A 24,377-nucleotide genomic window follows, 5' to 3' on the forward strand; every position below is an offset into this window, starting at 1 on the left:
TTGAGAATAAATTAAGATCAGACATAGCATTTTAGTTGGGAATTCATAGCCCTGAAGTGAATCTACATTTTCAAGTAATTTTCCAAGTAATTATTTGTAAATGAGTGCCTGGGGTTGAACCAGATGTTGTCTCATGAACTTTAACACTGTAATACGGAGAGAAAGAAAAAGAAAACAATAAAGGAGCAGTAATGAAAAAAAATAGGACTGTGTACAGAACAGTATTTACTGTATTGACTATTTTCTCTGCAATAGATGGAATGGAATTTCCATTATATAAAGCAACTGACACACAGAAAAGTCTACTGTAACATTCAAGGGTGTCTATTTACTATAGACTTTGCTGTCACTTTCTGTATTTTATCAGTTGCTTGTCTAGTGAGTGTCATTTTGGGAAGAGTTGGAAAGGAAGACAGCCATTATCTGCTTGAAGACATTTTCAAAAATTTTCAAACATAAATTAGATACATCAGTTTTCCTTTTAAACCAGTTGGATGTTAAGGGAAAAGTTAAAATGGTTCAGAGCTCACAAACTGGCAGGTAAAGCTGAAGTGTTGAGTATTAAATAAAGAAAAGGATAGAAAGCAGATATCCAAGGTATTAAACAGAATACTTCTATTCTTTGTTCCACTTTATCTTTTACTTTCCTGCATCCTTCTGATAATTATTTTTAATGCTATAAATTCTCCAGCTTTTCAAACTACTGCTGAAAGTCTCATCTACCTAGGGACATTCAGGAAAATTAATCTGAATTGAATTTTAAACTGGATTAATTAAACTACATTAAATCCCCATGTAAATACACTTCCTCAGAATTAAAATGGCTTTTATTTAATATTCTTTGGAAGTGAGTTAAAGTAAATCAAATTAAGGTCTCTTTAATATTACTGGAGAATGTCCATCCCATAACTTCAAGCTAATAAAAGTACTTCACCTAAAATTCAAACCCTTTGTTGTTTTGGGTTGCTTTTTCTGATCAGGTCCCCGAGGATAAGCCACCCCTCTAAAAATTTTTACTACCATTTACATCCCTTTTGACTCTGACCTTATTTGATTCCCATAACTAAAATCTGTATTTTCATTAGGCTTTTTCCTTGATCACCTGGTGTGAGAGGTCTTACATTAAAAAAGCACTGGAAAATGTCTTCCATTTTCCCCTTACTTACTCTTTAAGGTTTAATTCTAAGCAGATTGTGGACCAGCTTATTCGGCTTTCAAAAATAGCTCTTCCTTCTTATTCTCAGCATCAGTGTTTCTCTGTGGTAAGCAGCTAGAAAAATGTTAGTGTGCCGGAATTGTTTTGTTTCAGCAGCGTGTTTAGATTCATCAGCATTTCTGAAGCCGTCAAATCTTGGGGCTATTTGGATTCAACATCTAGAGGCTGACTTATCTTCTGCGTTTAACCGTGTAGCATCTTCGTATCCTTTCCGCAGCATAAAATGAGAAAGTAATTTGTTGCTGCTGGATGTCTCTGCTCGTCCTCTGAGGACGGCAGCACAGCAGGAACGTGGCGTGCTTACGTGGTTACAGAAGCTGAGTGTGCCGGCATAACCACCGGCCCTGACGGCAAGTAGAGTTCAGTGCCTCCGACAAGCAAATTTCTTTTACTCTGAAGAGTATAAAACCAAGAAAATGTGTACCTTTGGAGAACACAAGTTGCAAAGCGTGTAATTTAAGGCGTTTCGTATTAAGCACCCTAGTTTGTTCTGAATAATGAATTCCCTGTGTGTAGACCCCAAATATGTCTAAATACAGTAACAAAAGGACAAATACATTGTCTCATTGGTTAAAGACAAAATGGATTTGGCAGTGAGATTCTAGTGGGAGGTGTCCCTGCCCATGGCAGGGGGGTTGGAACTAGGTGGTCTTTAAGGTCCCTTCCAACCCAAACCATTCCATGACTCTGTGGCGGCCATGGGTAATGACTCATCTTCATTACGACCCAGATTTTAAAAGCAAGCAAAGCTTGAATGAAAAAATATTTAGTTCAAATTTTTTGCATCATGATTGATAGTGGAAAACCCAACCATGTGGCATCTTGCCTTAACTCTGAGGTAGCGGTGGTGGGAGAGGAGAGAAGCGCTTCCCCAAAGCCTGCGGCTGTCTGTACTGCAGATGTGGTGCTGCACATCAGTCCTGGGTGTGAGGGGGACAGGAGTGCAGAGTAAGCTTGTGCTGGTGGAAGCAGAACTGCCTGTTCTTCAGAAACACCACGTTAGTGTTCCATCACTCCCTTTGACCAGATCACGGGTTGATTATCAAACCAAAACCATAATTTAAATAAGGACAGAAACGGACAAAACCGGTCAGGAATGCATTTGTTACTTTTCTGTCATTCATTTTTTGCAATGGAGTATCGGTTAAGTTCTAACTTACCACTGGTTTTGTTTTTCCCTCTATCTTTCCCTGCAGTTTATTATGCTGACATACATCTTTATGTTGGCCTGGCTTGGCGTTACAGCTTTCACTTCTCTGCCTGTTTACATGTACTTCAACCTGTGGACCATTTGCCGAAACGCCACTGTAGTGGACGGAGCTAATCTCTGCTTGGATCTTCGCCAGTACGGTACGTGAACAAAGAGCGCTAAATAGAAAGCAAGGCCCCACGAAAGAAAGTATGGCATTGCTTTGCTCCCATGTATCTGAAATAAACTCTTTCAGTGTTTCTGAAACAGCTTTTAAGCATCTCTTGCTACCATTGTACCCACACGTCAAGGCAGTATGTTAGAGATGCGATGCATTTCTGGTCCTGAATCAGCATCATTTAGAGTCAACATTGCCCATCTTCCCAGAGTACTGCAAATTTGGCTTCTGCTTTGTCACTTCTTGTGGAATTGCTGGAACTTGTCTAAAAAAGTTTTAGTAGTCATCTATCTGGAGAATGGTTCTTTAACCTTGTGGTAGGACACCGATTTGGTGATGTGAGATTCTAGGTTATCGTCTGTCCCCGCAGAAGGGAACCGGGACAGGGCAAGATTCGTTGCTTGCAAAAACTTAGATGAAGAGCGACAATACAGGTAGCACCAGTGTAAGGGTCCGGGGAGAGCCAGCGGGGCTGGAACCTGCGCTGCGGAGGTTACAATGGAGTGGGGATGCGCACATGCGCGTGTTTTGAGGGCATGGGAGATTTGGACAAAAGGGGGGTTCGAATCCTAAAAAAGGCTGAGGATTCTTGTGTTGGTGGTGATAATTCAATGTCTTTCTACCCCAAGACTGCTTTGAATTTAGATGTTCTGGCTTCGATGGTTTCTCAGCCCACGGAGCTTTGGGTAATCATACTCTCGTCAGGCAGTTCCCTGAGTCTTTCTTTTGTCGCCTTGGATGAATACAGAATTACAGTATATATTAAAATTTTCTTAAGATATAAAAAATGCCGTATTGCATGGGAATGAAACAGTTTGGTTCGTATTAAATATTTCACTTAACCTGAAACAAAATATGTCACATCATCGTTTTCACAAGGGGAAAAAAGTATCTTTTTTCAGTTTATTGATTATATTTTTTCCCACCAGCATGACAGGTGAGTTGAGAAAGCAATTACCTGTACAGATCTCATCAAGAGTATTAATTCTTCTTTCTGTGACCTTTTATTTTGCTATTATTAGTGCCTGTTTTGAATTATTAATTCTATTTAAAATGTGCAGAGAACACTAACATACAAAATGTGTATTCTGTGAACCTACTTATTTCCTGTAAATTCAGTGAAAAAACTGCTGATTACTAATAGGAAAGAACAGCACTATTTTTCATGTTAACTGAGTTACAGCAGTTTCCTTCAGGCTAGTCTTTGATTTAGTATCTGGACATTAGCTAAAGTAAACAATGTGGCAGATTCTAGTTATTCTTGCTGATAGAGAAACTATTATTACAATAAAGTATACATTTGGGTAACGCTTTTTTATGACTTGTGAAAGAAGCTTTGTACCGGATCGACATGTCTGAAAATAATATACAGCACATTTCTCCACATGAGGGGAGAGAATGTTTGTGAACAACACGGTAAGTGTATATACTGGTGGCAAATATTATTCTGGTGGTTTGATTATTGTGCTGATCACAGTCTGGAATGAAGATATTTTCAAAAATGGCCGAAAGATTATTACCTGCATGGTTTAAAATAGTTTCTACTATTTTACTAAATAGATGATGGGTTAGTTTTGTGATGGTTTAAATTATTATTGAATTGTAGAAAGGCTTGGGTTGGGAGGGACCATAAAACTTATCTGGTTAGAACCCCCCTGCCTTGGTCAGGGCCACCTCCCCCCAGCCCAGGTTGCTCCAAGCCCCCTCCAACCTGGCCTTGAACACCTCCAGGGATGGGGCAGCCACAGCTTCTCGGGGCAACCTGCCCCAGGGGCTCACCATCCGCACATGTAACAATTTCTTCCTAATATCTAATCCAAATCTCCCTTCTTCCAGTTTGAAACCATTCCCCCTCATCCTGTCGCTCCATGCCCTTGTGAAAAGTCCCTCCCCAGCTCTCCTGGAGCCCCTTTAGGCACTGGAAGGGGCTCTGAGGTCTCCCCTTTTTCGCCTTCTCTTCTCCAGGCTGAACCCCCCCAACTTTCCCAGCCTGTCCTCCCAGCAGAGGGGCTCCAGCCCTCCCAGCATCACAAAAAAAAATAAATATTTTCTTCTTAAAAGAAGTTCTGCAAAGCAGCCAAGAATTTGTATTTCTTAGCTTTTCTGGCTCACATGAAGTATGTTGCTATGTACTAGGAATACTAAATGCTCTCAATATTTGTTCTGCTCCAGGTATTGTAACCATTGGAGAGGAAAAGAAGGTTTGCACCACATCAGAAAGTTTCATCAAGATGTGTGATTCTAACGAGGTGAATAAATGCGATAATATTTTTGGCAAATCCATAATATATGTTATAGTAGGTAGCAACCAATGTGTGTTTTCTTCTTACTCTTAATGTTCTAATTCTAGCTATGGTGATGAGATAAAATCCCAGTGGAAAATACAGTCAGCACGTACTTTTCCTAATCTTTTACCACGTACCAAATTTAGTCAGTGCAATTTCTCCAGCCATTTGTTTTCTAAATACACTCGCATTTTATGGGGTTTTTATTTAAGAATTCCATTGTCATGTATATTTTTACTGAGATGTGTTTGAAAGCTAATGCACCTGCTGCACGATGAATAGGTCTGTGTAATGAATCACTGTTTGAAGATCTTGTGATTACTGTTGTGACAGGAGAGTGAAGCTTTCAAATGGGCTTGACCAAATCTTGCAGCGTGATAGGATAATAAATCCTAGTACGTTCTTTGTATTTTTTTCCCTTAGGCAAAGGCCTAAGTGCAGCGGAGGTTTTTGGTTTGTTTTTAAGTGGTCGGGGATGACGACAGGACAAACAAAATTACATCTCTCTCAAACAAAAAGAGAGGCTAAAATCTTGATCCCTCTGAAGTCAGAGGCTGCTTTGCTAAATGTTTCACTGGGTATTGCTCTGCTTGAATAAATCTGCTTAGCGTGAAGGTACGCAACCTGCCTTTATACCAAAACCGTCTACGAAAACGCAACCCTCGCTGTGCACCCGATGCTCCGTGGCTGCTGTGTAAACCAGGTCACTGAAATGAAAAACAAACCTTTTTCATCTGAGTTAACCGCCTTCCTCACCCCAGCCCAAACCTTTAAATGATTATTTAACCTGGTTTCTATTATATCACTATGAACAAATTTTATTGGCAAGTTTGGGAAGGATGGAGATCAATGCATGAAGATGCAACGCTACAGCTAATGAAGGCAAATGGGGTTTTCTTAGGTTGCCTCTGCCACTGGAGAAATGGCCACAAACATTTCTAGATCTAGTAAGGTCATATTGTAACTGTGGAAAAAAAAAAAAAGAAAAAAGTGTGGAACGGTTTATTTATAAGTAATTGGGATTCTTATATTTTATAATTTAAATACAATATTTTTAAATAGAATTATGCTTTATCCCTGATATGAGTATTGCAACAAAACAGGCAGAAGTGCAATGACATGTAGTGATGTCAATCTTTTGGCAAAAATAATAGTAATCGTTGCTTTTGTAGAAGGGCAGTGCTGGGAAGGTAGGCATTTGCTCTACGTTATTCAGACCTTTCTGTTGAGTTTCTGTTTACTGTACCACCCTGAAAGTCCCTTTCTTTGTCCCCCTTTGCAGCTAAACATGACGTTCCACTTGTTCATTGTGGCTCTTGCTGGAGCGGGCGCAGCGGTCATCGCCATGGTAAGGTGCCCAACACCGCGCTTCCCTCGTCTTCTGAATTGCCAATACATTCTGGTTGCTACTCAGTGCCAGTTATTCAATTTCCATGCTATCACTCAATGCTACTACTAAAATATAATTCTGTAATTCAATACTCTCTCTTATCTTTTTTTTTTGTTTGTTTTTTGTTAAATATAGTGATGGATTCCCTTTGAAGCAGAATATCATGGCTACTTTTTTGGATAAAAAAAACAACCCTCCTTTGGGTACAGGCTAAAATTTTTTACTGTTCTCTCACTGTGTTCAGAGAAGTGTCTGAACTCGTGTGTCTGTCTCATGACCATAGTAACATCCTTTTATGCTCGATGTCTTTCTGGGTATTCGCGGACTTGCCATGCTGCTATTTTAGGAGCAGACTCTTCTTGTCAGGGCTGTGCATATCTGTGAAAGCGTCAGTTTTTCTGTCAGGATTAAGTTTTACCTTTTTTTTTAATGACGATTACTTTGAATTTGATGACATTTTGCCAATGAGAACATTCTACTAGGAAAAGAAAGTGTATGAGCTAACACCCTGCTCTTCTGCCCTTTGTCTGCTGTGTCTCCTTAAACATATTTTTAGAATGGGGATTCTGTGCCGGTGTAGGTTTGTATGATACACACCGGAATGGGAAATGAAAAATGAAAGTTATTTGGTACTGATGCATTCCATAAGAAAAGTGTTCATGGTGGTGATTACTAGTACTACTGCTACTAGAAATTTTTCATTGAATCCTAGGGCCATAAATTTTTCTTTCTCCTCAGAATTGCATTTATAAAAAAGGACAATCAGAGAGTATTCAGTGAGGCTAGTATTCCTGTTCCGTTAGGGATTTTTTTTTGTTTGTTTTTCTCTGCCATTTTTTCAGTGTTTCATGACACCCTGCCAACACAGTAGAAATAGCTAAATGAATAAAAATCTATTTTCAATGTGATTTTTGTCTCAAGACCACAAATAATAAGTATAATAGTGGAATATAATTTGTATTAATTATTTCATGGATTTTCCTAATGGACACTTTTCTGCTTCCAGCTGAAAAAACGGTGACGAAATAGTAATTATTATAATATGTGTGTCAGTGTTAGGAAAGTATATCCAAGAGACCATTAGTTCTCCAGTGCATTATTGTTTTGAAGTATATTCAGTAGTCGTTGTCAAATGCTAATTTGTTCAGATAACAATTCTGCATTTCAAAGAAGAGTTTTGAATCAGAATAGCCACCCAAAGAATTTCAGTGAAAACAAACACATCTTCCGTGGAAGCAAATTAAGTAGGTGCATCGAGCCACGTAGTTTAAATACATGATAGTTTCAATCAAGCTTAAAAAAAACCCTTCAGATCTCAGAGCACCATATCAAAGATGCCATAGATGTGGTACACCAAGCACTAATCCACGAGGAATTCACTTTGATGGCTCACATTTATTCACATATTTATGAAGGATTATCCATACACAAGTATTTTATTGGAGTCTGTGACTGGACAGAGCAGGCACGATAATGCTCTGACTGTTTCAACAGAAATATAAGTTAAGGATCTAAATACCAGTAAATTGTGTAGTGTCCAAATGCTGGTAAATGCATGCTTTAAGAAATATTTGCAACTCTGTTGTCTAGATTTCAATTTTGTAACTAAATTGTTTGGTTTTAACCTACCATTCTGACGTTAAGTTCCTGGGGAAGACTAGCACGTTCCACTCTCTGATGGTGGTAATTTTTAAAACCAGCATACGGACCATGTTTATAGGTTGAGCAATGTGCTTCATGCTGGACACGGTAGCCCAAAGTCCGGGCACGGGACGTGAGGGAAAGTTCAGAATTTTGTGGTTGGACAAGCAGATATTAACAAGGGATGTTCGCTTTCCCAAGGAAGAAGTAGTTTAGGGGAGGGAAAATGGATTTTGGGTCCTAAATGTCTCATATAGAAGGAAGAAAGCATCTTTTTTCCCCCCAGATCCTACACTCAAATGAGTAGAAGGTGGTAAGGTACCAGCAATGGACTAGGGCATGGGACAGCCTGCAGAAGCCCTTTAAATCACTGGAGAACCAATGCCCTTCTCTGTAAGTGCTGTTGCAGGAATAATCCCATAATGAGATTAAAATACCAGCCCTTTACAAAAGAGCTTATTGATTTATTGCACTTTTAAAACATTTCTTGCAAACAGTTACTTTAAACCGTAATAGTCCATCTGACTAAAGTAGTAAGTATTTTGTATTTATTATGAGCCAATAATAGTAATGCATCATCAAAGAGAGTGCTGAAAAACTAAAATGGTAAAATCTGCTCTTTTAAATGACATTTTAAGTCATGACATTGATATACTCCATTATATCCTCACTTCTGGATTTGTGGACATTTGCAAGAGACAGATTATTTAATATGTACAGAGTTCTTTAACTCTTTTAATGTCAATATTTGTCATGGAATTCACCAGAGAAATCAGCTTGTTCATAAATATTAAGACCATCTGTCACTAGGATACTTTTCATTAATCTGTATTTTAAAAATGTATTTTAGAAAAATGTAGTAATTTATCGCAAAAACCACAAAAAAAAAGTTAATACTTGCAGAACCATTTGGTCACAAGTCATAATTTTCCCATATCTACTATTTTAATCTCTCTCTTGGTCTCAAAATTGTATATGAATGTTAATTTTTTTTTTCACAATTCCCTAGTTGCCTCTTTAGTCTCCAAAGGAGAATGCTGTTTTGGGCTTCAAAAAGACAACTGGCCTATGAGTTAGGATTGTGATATAGAAAAACCCAACTATTTTTTAAAATATATGTCAGGGAAAGCTTTATATTGCAGAGAAGGAAAGCGTCAAATAGTTTGTTTTGAAAATTTATGATTCTTAGACTTCAGCCCAACATGAAAAAAAAGATAGAATTATTATGTTGTAGGTGGTTTTTATGAGTCTTGAGCACAGAAAAATTAGCCAGGATTTTGAATCCTACTGAATTTGGACTAGGTATGATTCTGGACATTACTGCCCTTTCTTATGTCTGAATGGATAATAAACAAATACAGAACCGATCATTAAGTAACACATACTAGTTTCACTATTTTCAATGTTGTGTCAGATAGAAACAGACGACATGACGTTGTTTAAGTGTAAACTCTGCCACCCCAAAGGGTGCCCGTAAGGCTAGCAAGCATCCTGCCCGTGTTTTCCCGAAACCACTACAGCAAAACTGAATTATGAGATACACGGTTTCTCTCCTCAAAAGTTACCATGTGAGCAGTACTCTTCGGCCTGAAGCTGTGTCCTGTATGATGGGGGTGCAATCAATTCTCCTGAAGCCAGGACAAGGGAAATGTATAAGCGATCCGGTTCCTCTCCCCCGGTATGATTGTGCTCTTCTGCAGGATATTAGATGCAAGTAAAAGGGGAGGAAAAAGTTATTTAGACTTCTGCCCTGCTGAGACAATGACATGTCCCAAAAGGAAAGGAAGAACGAACCCAAACCTCTTCTTGGCCTCGATGCGATTCTGCAGTTGTGAAAGGTTGAAGCGTACTTTCGCCTTACGAGGAAATCTCAGCGGGAACGTTTCGTAGGGTATGGGAAGACCCTGCGCTGTCTTGCACAGGGCTGTGATTGGAACATCCCGCGGCAGACTGTGGAAGCTGCCCTGCTTCAATTTGAATAAGCCTCGACAGGGCCCCACCGGCTTCGGGCTACTCAGGTCATGGAAGTGTGAAATGCAATTAGACAGCCACTTAGAGATGACCTCCTTAGTGTGACAATGTTGTCTAGAAACGTGGTGTTGGACAAAACAACAAAGGTGGTGGCACGGTTAAATGTATATGCCATTATATAGCGTGGTTATGTATTTGAGATTATATTCATTACATAAGCTGAAGTAGTTGTTTCCAGGAAAGTCATCCTACGTATAGCGAATGTGAACTCCAAGAGTTTTCAACAGTTATTCCAAAAGTTTGGTTCTGTGATGTTGTAAGGAAGGGATGTGTGAAGAATGGGAGTTTAATGGAGGTCAGACCGTGGCCGATGAACCTTCAGAATAGTTTGCCTTTTTTTTTAGTAGAAAAAAAACGCCAAGTGAAACTGCAAGACATCAGGTTTAATTTTTTCTCTTACTGGGTCGTTACCAAATATTTTGTGAGGATGAGAAATGTGCCTACACGATCCCATTTTCATCACGTATTCTTCAGTTGTGAGGCTTTCTGGCAGATGTGTTTTGAAAGATCAGGAAGATGTGAGTACCCTGCTCAGATACCCCCCACTTCTGAGATTCTCACGTCTACAATCTGTTTGAGGTTCAGATGGCATTTTTTAATTGAACTCTTACCCTCAAAGGACCAGCGCTGTTTTTTTCATTGGATGCAAATTGTAATTTTCTGAGATGACAGAATAATTAGGATTACCAACTGGTTTCTTTTGATATTTTTCTCATAAGTTTTACCATGGAGGAATTTTAAGGCATTTCATTCATCAGGAGGGGGATTCAGCATTAGTGTCTCTCATTTGATCTATAAATGCCTGTTCCAGTGACTGCTCATGGTGAAAGCTTTTAGGAACATCTGAGTTAGACATGAGGCGTTCCTTTTTCCTGTGTGCTAAATTATGACCAGAACGTGTCCCAGAGTAACACAGTACATGCTGCCACCTCCAGCACTTGCGCTGTCATCACAGGTTGTGTTGCGAGTGTAGTACTAGAGATATTAAGAAACTCTTAAAGATATGTAGAAATACTACTATGTGTAGCCTTTTTCCTAGAGGACAGATTCTCTGAACACTTCTTCCTATTTTGTGGCTGCTCAACTCAGACTGTATTCCTCAAATAGGTGAAAGCTTGCCATAAACAACCAGGATGAAAAAGACAACAAAAGTGCTTGGTCCTTTGAAGGGTTTCAAAATGCTTTCCTTGATCTTAATTAGCCAGATTAAGAAATGAACCTTTGCCAGCACTAATCAGCAACAAATGCCACCAAACGTTTGTGGGAAAAGTCAACATTGGCATTTCTGAAAAAGAAAGAACATACGAAATTGGCTCTGTTCACTTAATATGAATCTAAGATACTCCGGTATCTACACAAGTCCAACACAAACAGGAGAATTTACATAATCTCAAGGTGTTTTTAAGATTATTCTATTTTCCATTAATGGAATCCTAGTTTAATTTTTCTATTTCTTTGGAAGACGTGGAATCTTCTTGCTTTCAAAAAATTATCTGTGGCCTCTGAGGTAGTTGATTAACATAGCTATAAGAGATGCTCTCAGAAAGCATCTGAAAGTCTGCTAGGGAGGAATAAATGTCCAGAGACACTTGGAATAAACCAGCTGAATACTGTTACTGAAAATTTTTATCTTCTGGCTGGATACAGAGCCAACAGAGAATGTCCCAAGAAGGTCAGAGGCTCCTTGCAAGGAAATCCAGCTGACTGAAGGTAGGACATTTGAGGTCCACCTTAGAAAGGGAAGCTTTCAAAGCCTGCAAGTGTCCTGAAAGACCCAGACCTGGGAAACTGAAGTGGACAGGAGAGCAGTTTGTTGCTCTAACAGGCAGCTGAAGTAGACTTTACACTGTAGGTGGCCACAAGAGTGGTGATGAAGGAAACTAACTCCAAAAGGGACTGAATGCAGATAGCATGTGACTGCCCCTGAAGAAGGAAATTTAGAATAGAATCATAGAATCGTCTAGGTTGGAAGGGACCTTGAAGATCATCAAGTCCAACCATCAACCTAACACTGCCAAACCCACCACTAACCCATGTCCCTCAGCACCACATCTGCCCATCTTTTGAATACCTCCAGGGGTGGCAACTCCACCACTGCCCTGGGCAGCCTGTGCCAGAGCTTGACAACCCCTCAGGTGAAGAATTTTTTCCTAATCTCCAATCTAAACCTCCCCTGGCTCAACTTGAGGCCCTCTCCTCTTGTCCTATTGCCTGTTACTTGTGAGAAGAGACCGATCCCCCCTGGCTACACCCTCCTTTCAGGAGAGCGAGAAGGTCTCCCCTCAGCCTCCTCTTCTCCAGGCTGAACACCCCCAGGTCCCTCAGCCACTCCTCACCAGACGTGTGCTCCAGACCCCTCACCAGCTTTATTTGAATAAAGTATTTTTGGCAGCAGTTCCTGGGAGGACTCAGCTTCATTCCTGGTATTGGTGTTGTGTTAAAGTTTATCACTTGTTTGATGGTTCATTGCCACCAGTCAGGAGACTGGACATCTACCAGTTGTTAAGCTCAGTCCCTGGCAGCCATACCATGTGATTTTTGTAGGCTACTAAGCTCCATCTCAAACTCAATTAAGGTGTTTTACATTCTCTATTTTTAATGGAAAGCATTTGCAGAACATAACTTCTCTACTGGTAAGATATCTTTCACTGACTTTCAGATTAAATTTATTCAAAGCCATGTGAAAAACATTTATTCATGTGACAGTATTGCCAATATCCTTTAATTGGTGTTTAATCCTCAGATGTATTCATAGACATTCTGTCCTCCCCATTCGCTAGCATAAATAAACCGAGTTCTTTGGGAGTATACCATCACAGCTCATCCAGTGATTCATGTTCCCTGCAAGTCAGGTCCCATCTCTGATACTCACCAATAAGTTGTATAATAATCACAGGCTGTGGGGGTTTTTCCCCTTCTTTTCAGATAATTTTTTGGTTTGGTTTTGGGTGGAATACTTGGAAAGCTCTTAATTTTGTTTTCTTAAAAAAGTAAATAAATAAATGTATTTTTACCTATTTGAAAATTTACATGGAACATGGACATTGTTTCTGCTCCATTCAAGACGTATACAGAAATTGTCTTTTAGAAATTGCACAAATCACTTTTTTGTTTTCTATGTATTTTAAAGAATTACATAAATAAGTTGCGGAATAACGAATACAACAGTGAAAGAAATCTACTAAATTAAATGCTGACAGGTGTGTGTCCCTTGTAAGACCTCAGGTTTATTTGTCACTGTATTTTGTCATGTTTTGCCTAGCTGTAAATATTTTTCACTTTTTGACAAATTTGTCCCAAATTAGCTGTTTTTGACAAAGTAGCTAGAGTTGGAGATGAAAGACAGAAATCATGGCAAAATGAAAAACAAATGCTAACTTTTACAATAAAGAAAAAGCAAATCTTTCTGTAATTGTATTAGGTATGTAATCGTAAGACTACAGATGTGTCTATGGCATATTTCTATCTTAAGCAACTACTTTAACAAATAGTGATTCATAGAATCACAGAATGGTTTGTGTTGGAAGGGACCTTAAAGATCACCCAGTTCCACCCCCCTGCCCTGGGCAGGGACACCTCCCCCCAGCCCAGGTTGCTCCAAGCCCCGTCCAACCTGGCCTTGAACACCTCCAGGGATGGGGCAGCCACAGCTTCTCGGGGCAACCTGCCCCAGGGGCTCACCACCCGCACAGGCTTCCTCATATCTAATCTAAATCTCCCCTCTTCCAGTTGGAAGCCATTCCGCCTCACCCTACCACTACATGCCCCTGTAAAAAGTCCCTCTCCAGCCTTCTTGTAGGTGCCCGTCAGATACTGGGAAGCTGCTATAAGGTCTCCTCGGAGCCTTCTCTTCTCCAGGCTGAACACCCCCAACTCTCTCAGCCTCTCCTCCCAGCAGAGGGGCTCCAGCCCTCGCAGCATCTTTGTGGCCTCCTCTGGACCTGCTCCAACAGGTCCGTGTCCTTCTTATGTTGTGGGTTCCAGAGCTGGACGCAGTACTCCAGGTGGCATCTCAAGAGGGCAGAGCAGAGGGGCAGAATCGCCCTGCTGGCCACGCTTCTGGTGCAGCCCAGGATGCAGTTGGTCTTCTGGGCAGGGAGTGTACATTGCTGGCTCATGTTGAGCTTCTCATCAACCAACACCCCCAAGTCATTTTCCTCAGGGCTGTTCTCAATCCATTCTCCACCCAGCCTGGATTTGTTCATGGGATTGCCATGGGGAAAATGGGGATGCAATGGGATTCAACGGGGAAAAGTCTGCAAGAAATTCCCAGGAGGTGTTTTTCCACGTAGATCTGCAGACTAGCTGAAATAGTAAAGCAGGGATGACGTGTCAATTTCTCTGAGTTTTTAATTTTTTACAACCATTGCTACCAACTGGGAGTCACGGTGACAGTAACAGCTGGGAGCTGAGTAGTCTGAGGATTACTGAATCCCAAACTGGAACTTTGCACTGTATTGCTGTTCTGCTTCTTGACTTGACCATGCTTAGTTCCTTCTGCTGGAAACCCAGTCTCTACCCCACAGCTTTCGAGTCTGAACGTGCTCTATTCTGACTATCTCTCTTGGTTCCTAACTCCTTGTTACCTCTCTTACAGGTCCACTATCTCATGGTCTTGTCTGCCAACTGGGCCTATGTGAAAGATGCTTGCAGAATGCAAAAATATGAGGATATTAAATCAAAGGAGGAACAAGAGCTTCATGATATTCATTCTACTCGCTCTAAAGAGCGGCTCAATGCTTACACATAAAAGAAACCTTGTCTTACTTTCTAACATGTGAATGCGTTGTTGTTTAACTAAAGGCCATCCAACCATTTTAAAAAAAATTGAAAGTGCTTCTCACAAAAGATAGTTTGGGTGACTCACTTATCACCCATGTACAATTCTTGGTTGTCTAGCACTTGGTTTCTTAATTAGTTCTTAGTTTGTGTGACCGTTCTCTACCACAAAGCTCCTAAATAGCCTTTCCTGAATCCTTTTGAGCTAATTAGTTCTGCTAGATCAAGGATACTAAACTATTGTCAAATACAATATGTGTTTGATTTTTTTAATCACTTTGTATGTGTTATGCATAACACCTTTTGCATTGTTTCTTATATGTTTTTGGAAAAAAAAAAGTAGCTTTTTATACTTTTTAGTTTTGAGTTCAATAACTACTTTAACTACAGGTATACTTCAAAGGGACCATTGTACATGATGTACAATATATAAAGAAAACACTCTGATGACTTTCCTTTATATTTGGAAAACTTGCCAGATGGACCCTGATCGACTTGAATGAAGGTCCTAGGAACGTTTTAAACAAAGGTGCAATTTCTAAATTTGTAACAGTGGGTAAAAAAAAAAAAAAAAGAAAAAAAAAGAGAAAAAAAAAGAAAAAAGAAAAAAGAAAAAAAAAAGAAAAAAGTGCTTCTTATCTTTGTTAACATTGTATTATTATCGATGTTTTTAAAAAATATTCTCTTGTTCCAAGTTCCATGGGTGATAATTCCTGTTTGTATTGTGAGCATGCAGACCGTGGTGCTAACAATGCATGGCCACTTGCCTTTTGAAGGAATTCAATACCACGGCTACCTGTTAAAGAGTTATGGTATATAGACAATTGTTAATTAAGTGATATAGTTATCCATAGTTTTTTACAGAATGATCTCTCTTTAATTCAACGATGGTTATGCTAAATTGGAGCTGTTCATGTGACGATGTAAGAAATTACTGCTTAGCTACATTTATGAAAGTAATATATCAAAAATACAGTGACCGTAGGAGTCAGATGTCTTTTTTACCTGCTTTAAAAATTTAAATGGATTGCACCTGTCTGAACTGTAAAAGATATATTAAAGGAGACTTCCATAAATGTTATAGCTTGGCTTCTAGCTTTCCTACACATATTGGTTTACCTGTACTATGTTAAAGTAAGGTGAAAAACACTACAGAGCTTATTATTTGAAAGTGTAGTAATATATTTGAACCTTTATTTTGATAGGAAAACGTTATCAGAAAGTTAGGTCATCTTAATTTGAAAGAATTACCTGTATCAAAAACAAAACAAAAAACCCTATTTAAGATAAGTCGGTATTATTGGACCAAATTTGGTGGATTTTTTTTTTTTTTTTGCCTATTTCTAATGCTACAAGAATGCTGTAAAGTGTCTTTTAAAGTGATGTAGCCTGACAAGACATTTTTGTCAGTGTTAAAAATCTTAGGTAGTTTTGTGCACTTATTGGACCATTGTGAATTCTCTCTCAGTGTAAGTGCATTTCTAATAAAACTTCTTGAGTAAAACTCTTCTTTGTACTATTACTAGTCATGCATCATCAGTAATTTTTAACAATTCTTGTAGTAAGTAGAGGGTAATACTATAGTTACTTGTGGCATGATAATGCATTAAGTAGTATTAGTTGATTGAATTTTTTTTTTTTCATTTTCTTTTCTTTTGCTTGTTTTGGGGGTTTTTTGGTTGTGTTTTTGATTTGGGGTTTTGGTTTTTTGGTTTTTGTTTTTTTTTTTTTACACTTAGGCTGTCCTATGGGGTCAACAGTTTTCTGATAATGTGCAGTACCGGTATTACAGTTCTGCAAAAAGTAGTAGGAACCTCTTTTGGATTCTATATCGTAGTGTTTCAGTTTTGTGTCTTCAAACGTTTGTGCTGATTTTTAAAACTATGTCTTTTAAACTCATGTAATGATGTTAATGCTTTTGGCTCTTCTCTGGTATTAGAGTTTGTATTTTCACAAAGAATGCTTTGTAGCAGGCATTACAATTAATCTGTTTTGTACATAAATGTGCCAACAGCTTGATGGTGGCGTTTTTGAAATGTAGAACAAAGTGCTTGCAAAAATGTAATAAACACACTTGTGTACTTTGTGTACTTATTAATTGTTCGTGCTGCGTAGTTTTTTCTTTGCCTATACTGGGCAAATCGTCGTAACCAGCAATGGAAGAAGCTTGTCCCTTCTATTGTCCTTGCTGTTGGAGGGCTGTTCTCAGTCTTACGCGTTTTTTTGCACAACCTACTTTTAGGTGTTCAAGGAGATAGTTCCTTTAGCAGAAATTAGGAGAACAAAGAGTAAAATTTAAAAAATAATAATAGGGAGATGTTATATTAATTATAGAATATGTCTCTGTCAAAACTGTGACCAAAAATTCATATTGTAATGAATAATTAAAAAAAATAAATCCAAACTCTAAAGAGTGATATTCTTATCCCCTTTCATGACACAATTCTCTCTGGCGTGTGTCTTTACAGATCTCACATAGGTAAAAAAGTACAGTGTGCAGCCTTCCCCTGGGTAGAAAATGTGCCTCGGTTTTGGGAGTTTTGGGTAGTTTGTTCCACTGAATTAAAACTCCTGGTCATTGCCCATGCACAGGTTACTTCAAATATGTCTTTTAATCAGCATTTAGTATCTGAAATGTTATATCCTAAGAATAGGGGCAGAATTTCTTCTAAGAGCAGAATTTCATAGTCTAGGAAGAGCGAGGTAGCATGAGCCATACTTGTTATATTTTGACAAGTGGGGCAAGATTCACTTGACTGTGGTGTCATTTGGAAAAAGCTCAAGGGAACTGCTCTGACGTCCGCCTGGATGTTGCTGAGGACACTGGTGACGCATTACTCATGTGCGTGTAGAGTCATTTAAAGGGTTAAGAGAAATCTAGAGCTGCGCCAATTAACATGGTATCGCTAAGGAAAACTAACTGAAATACAGTTGCACAACGTGTGTGTTTCTCAGTGAACTGGCTGTTGTGTAGCTCTTTGTGTGCTCTCCGTGAGAACACGTGCCCTAACGGCAAACAATTCTCGCAGCAGCGGCACAAGCCAAGGGAGCAGAGGAGCTTCCCACAGCACAGCACATCAGTCATAACTGATTCACTTCAAAGTCTGCGCATATTTGGTTTGTTCCAGACTCTTCTCTGTTTGTTGACAGCCTAAGCTGATTTATCCCGAGGTAGGTTGCGTGGATCTTGATTGCTATAGACTCTTCTGTGCTGAGTCTAAACCTGTGGCTATTGTGATTTTCAGAAAGAAGACGACCAGTTGTAGACCAATCCTCTTGGTGCAGTTTTTTTTGCTGCACAAAAGAGTGTAGTTCAAGGAAAACTCCAAATTAAGAAGTTTCTGGCCCTAGATCCTCCATTTTCCATTTTCTTCACAGTTCACTGTGCCCCATCAATAGTGCTAATAGTGTGTGGCAAAACAGATCCAAAAATTGCTTGAGTTAGAAATTCTTCCCACCCATTTTCCCCTACCCACATCACCTCATTTTTTTTTTTTTTTTTTTGCACAAGGTTATTTAATCCCTCAGCATGATCGTACCAGTATTTCTGTTTTCAGCACAACCACACACACTATTTAATCAGCATGATTTAGGCAATAGTGGAGTGCACTGCAGGCGTGGGGATGAGTGTTCACAGCAGGGGTGGAGAGAAAGGGAATTTTTAAGCCACCATCATTCCTGAAGCCAATGTATCATCTAGTTGGGTGATAGAGTTAAAAGCAGGAGGCACTGAAATGCTAATTTGCTAATTTCATGTTTCTAAATAGTTAATGATATTATTTTTGTCAAAGGAGCTAAAATAAACAAGATTTTTACTATAATTGGGAATATCTATAAATTCATTGGTTTTAATAATAGATGCTATTATTAGTCTTGACTTAGTGCAGTTATTTAAATTGTAAAGCGTTATGCATCTGTCATAAGTATTTGTTGAACATGACCACAGTTGCGATTCACCTCCTGTTGGCATAGTAGATTTAGGGACAGAACATTTCTGTACTGTACTTCCTATAATAATCAATGGCAAAAGTTTAGAGAGTTCTTTCCATTGTCAGGACCCGATGCATTTTTCAATTATTCAGTTCTGGGTTACCGCAAGTATTAATCTCACTGGTTTTCTGCAGAACACTCCTCAATTCAGCTAAGTCAGAAAAGAACAGACTATAATGCATTTCTCCCTAGGAGGGGAATGGTGGTGTTTATACAAGCTCTCTCTTACACATACGCAACATTTTATTTCCATTGGGTCGCGCAGAAACCCTGCAAATAGATATTGTTAGGCAGCAAACCGATTCGTGTCTCCAGGGGATAGCACGTTTCGGCACCGCCTCCGTTTTGGGTAGGTATCCATTGAAAAGAACAACCTCAAAGCACTTCATATATTTAACAGCTCTTTCTGTCCCACGTAAATTCTTCCGACTTGCATTTTTCACGAGGGAGGAGCTCCGGCTGTTTCCGAATTTTGAGGTTTTCAACGATAGTTTCTTTTTCTTTCAGATACCTGCAGAGGATCCCAACCCTGCAGAGGGTTGCTCCTGTACTTAAGGGTTGTTAGCAATGATGGCAACAGGTAAGCGATCCTGCTGGTACAGCGGGAGAGATGGTTCCTGGTAGAGCCGTGGGTTATCTTCAGCTTGGAAGAGACAAGGGCTCTGCCCACGTTGTCCAAGCTGCTGTGGACTCTTCCCCCATGTCATGCAGAGTCTGGCCAGATAAATGTGAGCTCTAGGGGAAGACGATTTTAGTTGCTCTTTGAATCGGCGGTTCTGATCTGCCTGCCGTTCTTTTGCATTGCTGAACTCGCCGTGGCTGAAAGGGATGGTTTGGGGGCAGGTATGTCTCCTCTGGAAGTGGTGAGGTAATGTCAGACAGAAGCTTTTCTCACAGCAGCTGCCACAGCTATAGCAGTGACACAGCAACAACCGAAATTTGGCCACTACATCCCAACCATACTGAAAAAAAAAAAAAAAAAGGCTTGAAAAAATTAGCAAGAGGGTTGCGTGAATATCCTGTGGTGCTGCACGGTGAGTTCCTCAAGCCAGAACTGCCGCAAAGGACAAAGAAGTGATGATAAGAGCTGTTTTTTTCCAGAGGGTCTGTCCAAAAGTTTTTTTCTTTTCAGTTGTCCAGGAAAAATGATACTTATCTATGAATCACCTTCCTACAGTTAATAGAGAATTTTTTGATCTCTGAGTCTGTAAGTCCCTTGTTTTTTTTAAAGATCTTTACTCACTTGCATTTTTTCTCAAGGATAAATATTAATTTAAGAATGAATCTCATTGGGGCACAAATTTATTCTCAACAAGTTTACATCCCAGTTAAAGCATGCAAATCAACGCCTGGAATTTTAGGTTTCAGCCACTTTATTTTGCACATACAACACCACACCCTCACAAGTGCGATCTTTACGAGTAATAAACTAAATCCCATGGTTAGACAGAGAGACAAATTGTCGGGTTCATCAGGTTTGAGCTGATTCAGCAGACTGAAACCTTTCTCGAGAAGACGGTGTTGAACCCCTCGTATCGATGCCATCTTTTTACGTTGTGACACATGAAGTAACACGTTAGGCGGGAATACCTCATTAACGTAGTTAATTCATATCTGTGTTCTCCTTTCATGATTTGCTTTTTCTCCTTGGCATGGTCTTCCTTGTGCTGTAATTTTAGAGTGGAACTGAAGGAACACAAAACTTGCTGCTACTGAGAAGGGGACATCTCACCAATGTGGCTGAGTGGTGTACCACATGGCTGGAAATACAGATGAAGACAATGAAAAAGAACAAGAGAGGGACAAATAAATGTAAGATTTTCCCTTCCTGGTAGCCCTAGCTGCAGGCTAATAAGGTGGGCTTAGGATCTGTACCTCAATTAAAGAATTATATACAGGTATGGCTTATAGGACTTATGGGCTCAAGGAGCAATGAGAGCTTCTGACAAGGAACAAAAGGCAAATACCACCTGGAACATCTTGGTTTTGGGCAGTCCCAAGGCGTGTTTCTCCTTAAAGGAGCAGATGGCCGAGAGAAACCTGTAGCTGCAAGTCACCTTTAATTGTCAGGGTAGGACCGAGTCACTGGGGGTCTGGCCGTGTCCTCGTGGTTTCCCTTCCCAGCGTGAGTAACACGATGGCAGAGCAGATGTGTCACAAATGCAGCAGGATGGAGCGCTCGGGCAGAGTTTGTGTCATTTAAAGCAGCTCAGGGGGGTGATGCAGAAGAGGACCATGGCTGCAGACGTGGTCCTGGCCCCACTGAAGCAAGGTTGTGTCTCACTAACAGAAGAGAACACAGTCAGGATTTGAGGTTGAGCAGTCTGGGAAATCTGGGGTTTGTATCGTTTGCTTAAAACCAAGTGAGACACCTTAGGATTTTCTGCAATATATTAGTTAAAGTGAAGTGGTTGCAATTTTCATATATTTTAAATATACTCACACACACATACAACATCTGGTCTGATACAATAGGTTATTTTTTTTTAATACACCATTAATCAGTGCTCTGAAATTGTACTGTTCCAGCTATAGAAGAAGAGCCAGCTGAGATCCTGCAGACTTTAATAGTATTCTGATGTCCTGTGGGCCTGTAAGCCCATTATCTTTATTCAACAGGGTTTTTTTTAAGAATCTACAGTAAAAAATACAATTAATGGGTACCTGGATAAATCAAGTACACTTGAGAAGACACAGCATGACTTTTATAAATGGAAGTCTATTAACAAACCTACTGGAGTCTTTTGAGGGTGTCAGCAGCCCTGTGGTTATCAGCAGTCTCTTTCATTTCCAATTTATTTAGACATCCAAAAGGCAATTTCTTGTCAAAGTATTTTAAGACTAATCAGCCATAGGAAAGTCCTTGTATGGGTAAGTAATTGATTAACAGATAATAAATAAAACAGTTCTCACACTGGAGGAAGGTCAGTTTTGTACTCTGGGTTCTAGACTAGGTTGTCTTTGAGGATGGTTGGTTCTCATTCTGTACGTTCACCTCCATCAATCGGGCAGAGCATCTGGTCATGAGGATGGTTGTTTTGGACTTCTTTGTCTTTTGGGGCACACAGTGCTCTTTTCCTTGTTCCTCGTTTGAATTCATCTTCTCTTAGGCATTCTGTACCTAGGGGAAAATGTTGCTGCTGTGGGTGGCGAGCAGCAACCAGTTTCCTCACTGAAGAGCTGCCACTTCTACTGGCCCGATATTTCTCTTCAGCTATTTGGCATCCTCTGTACTGAACACACCCGTATGCATCCCCTCCTTTTTGGAAGTTGGTAACAGCTGTATAGTCAGAGAATAAACCACCAGGTTACACTAATATGAGTGTATCCACCCTTAAAGGAAAATAGGAAATTCAATATTGGGTGAACTTTCTTTCTTACAAGAAATGGCATTTATTTCAGTCTACCATGTTCAGCAGATACTTGTGCAAATGATAAGATAATCTATGAAAGTAATAGCAGCTTTGACTCTTTTTTATGACCCTCTGAGCCTTCGTGGTGTTATTTTTTTTTCCCTTCAGATCTTCCAAACCACCTGACAGAAACGTTAAGTGTAATAGTATTTGGGATTTCTCCAGAATTTAGCGTGTGTAAGTATGTGCGTGAGCAGATATTTTTTTTGCCCTGTCTTTCTCTAACAAGCTCTAAGTACTGTTCTCCCCCTCCCTGTACAGTCTGTGGAATGTAACCTCAGGTGCTGCAGCTTCATGCTTGCTTTCCCCTAACTCATCTCCTCGTACGCCCTTCACCAACACATCACTGTCCCTGGGCAAACCATCACTGGGCCCAGTGTCCACCTTCCCCTCCGCAAGTCAGGTCTGCACTGGCAGCAAGCGGCTGAGAACGGTGTCGGGATTGATCCTACCTGACTCTGAGCAAACATGAAGTTATGCCCAGTGAAGTCCCTGCCACAGTTTTTTGTCACGCTTCTCCTAGCATGTTCTCGGCATGATTATCCAAATTTGAGGAATAGGTGGTAATATGGGTACCGTGTGAAGACTATGGAGAAGGTGTACTGCACCTGCAGTGCTGCCTCCAGCTCTGAAGCCCCCAACAGCAGAAGGACACGGAGCTGTTGGAGTGGGTCCAGAGGAAGCCACAAAGATGCTCCGAGGGCTGGAGCCCCTCTGCTGTGAGGAGAGGCTGAGAGAGTTGGGGGTGTTCAGCCTGGAGAAGAGAAGGCTCCGGGGAGACCTCAGAGCCCCTTCCAGTACCTAAAAGGGCTCCAGGAGAGCTGGGGAGGGACTCTGCATCAGGGAGTGGAGCCATAGGATGAGGGGGAATGGTTTAGACTGAAAGAGGGGAGATTTAGGTTAGATATTAGGAAGAACTTCTTGGCTGTGGGGACGGTGATCCCCTGGGACAGGTTGCCCCAAGAAGCTGTGGCTGCCCCATCCCTGGAGGTGTTCAAGGCCAGGTTGGACGGGGCTTGGAGCAACCTGGGCTGGTGGGAGGTGTCCCTGCCCAGGGCAGGGGGGTTGGACTAGATGGCCTTTAAAGGTCTCTTCCAACCCAAACTATTCTATGATTCTATGTTTCCATGTTAACTAAGAAGAAAAATCTGAGCTCCTTAAAGAAATTTCTATCATCCTTCTACATTCTTAGTGTTAAAATATGGGAAAACCAGGAAGTGGGGGAATCTTTATACATACAATATCATGTTACCGAAAATCCTATGCAAATTTGTGCTATGCAAAACCTTTCAGTTGATATTCAATATTTATTGTTGTTGTTCTTTAAAAAAAAAATTAGTATTAGACAAAAGTATATTTTCCTAAATCTGCAGAGGGTTTTTCATCACAAAGCAGCTGACAATAAAAAAACCCAAGCCCACTAAGTTCATGAAAAAAGGTTGAAAATAATAATGTGAGTTCATACCATAATTTATATGATAAACTTAAGTGAACTATAGGAAGTGTTAATCAGTTTTCCTAAGGAAAAAAAAAATATTAAAACAAGAATAAGAAGCTCTCCTTATTTAAAATACAAGACTGGCTAACAGTATTCATGAATGACATGCATTTTAATGTTTTGGTCATGTGATAATTTTGCATTTTGACAATAAATACACAGATTCATATATCCATTTGTGTACAATTTCATTAAAATATAATTGACCGCCATGTACAGTGAAGGAGCCATCAATCTGTGAAAGCAGTCTCCCCTTACCAAAGGTTTCCCTGTGTGCCATGGGGAGCAGTAAGAGTTTGTTATTTGCATTAATCTCTTTAACTGGATTAAATTATTGAGAAAATCCACTCAGTTTCTGGATGAGTATATGGGCCAGATCTGTGGAGCAGGTATTTATGAATAAACATGCAGGCAATTTGACTGTGTCCCAGAAGATTACAGTTAAACTCTGTGTCACAGGTTTTCCCAGGAGGCCAACCGAGAAAACTGCGTAATTTGCAACTGGTTTTAGGGTCATAGTCCTTCTAATAATTCTATTGTTTGGTTTTCTGAAAAAAAAAAAAATAATAAAAAAAGAGAGGGTCTTCTGAGTGAAACCAAATCTGTGCTTGATCCAGCATTGTTTTGGCTACTGCTGGTGAGGATTTGGTTCAAGGTTAGACAGGGACAAAAAATACATAATCTAGTGTTACATTTCACTCTGATAAATGTTGCAGAGTTTATTCTTTCCTTCTCCATTAGGAAGCATAGATCATGGTCAAACAGTA

The 24,377-nt window shown here is 39.9% G+C and overlaps 1 protein-coding gene across 1 annotated transcript in view; it reads left to right on the plus strand.

Annotated features, from left to right (window-relative positions):
• The window catches only part of GPM6A (glycoprotein M6A), a 141,818-nt gene extending 125,023 nt beyond the window's left edge, over positions 1 to 16,795 (plus strand). Inside the window, exons 4-7 of the mRNA XM_009882010.1 lie at positions 2,413 to 2,566; positions 4,756 to 4,832; positions 6,151 to 6,216; positions 14,528 to 16,795. Of these exons, the coding sequence (XP_009880312.1) occupies positions 2,413 to 2,566; positions 4,756 to 4,832; positions 6,151 to 6,216; positions 14,528 to 14,680 (450 nt within the window). The 3' untranslated portion in view covers positions 14,681 to 16,795. The remainder of the gene's footprint in view (positions 1 to 2,412; positions 2,567 to 4,755; positions 4,833 to 6,150; positions 6,217 to 14,527) is intronic.
• Positions 16,796 to 24,377: the final 7,582 nt, after the last annotated feature.

The sequence above is a fragment of the Charadrius vociferus genome, unplaced genomic scaffold, assembly GCF_000708025.1.
Source record: "Charadrius vociferus isolate BGI_N301 unplaced genomic scaffold, ASM70802v2 scaffold141, whole genome shotgun sequence".
NCBI lineage: Eukaryota > Metazoa > Chordata > Aves > Charadriiformes > Charadriidae > Charadrius > Charadrius vociferus.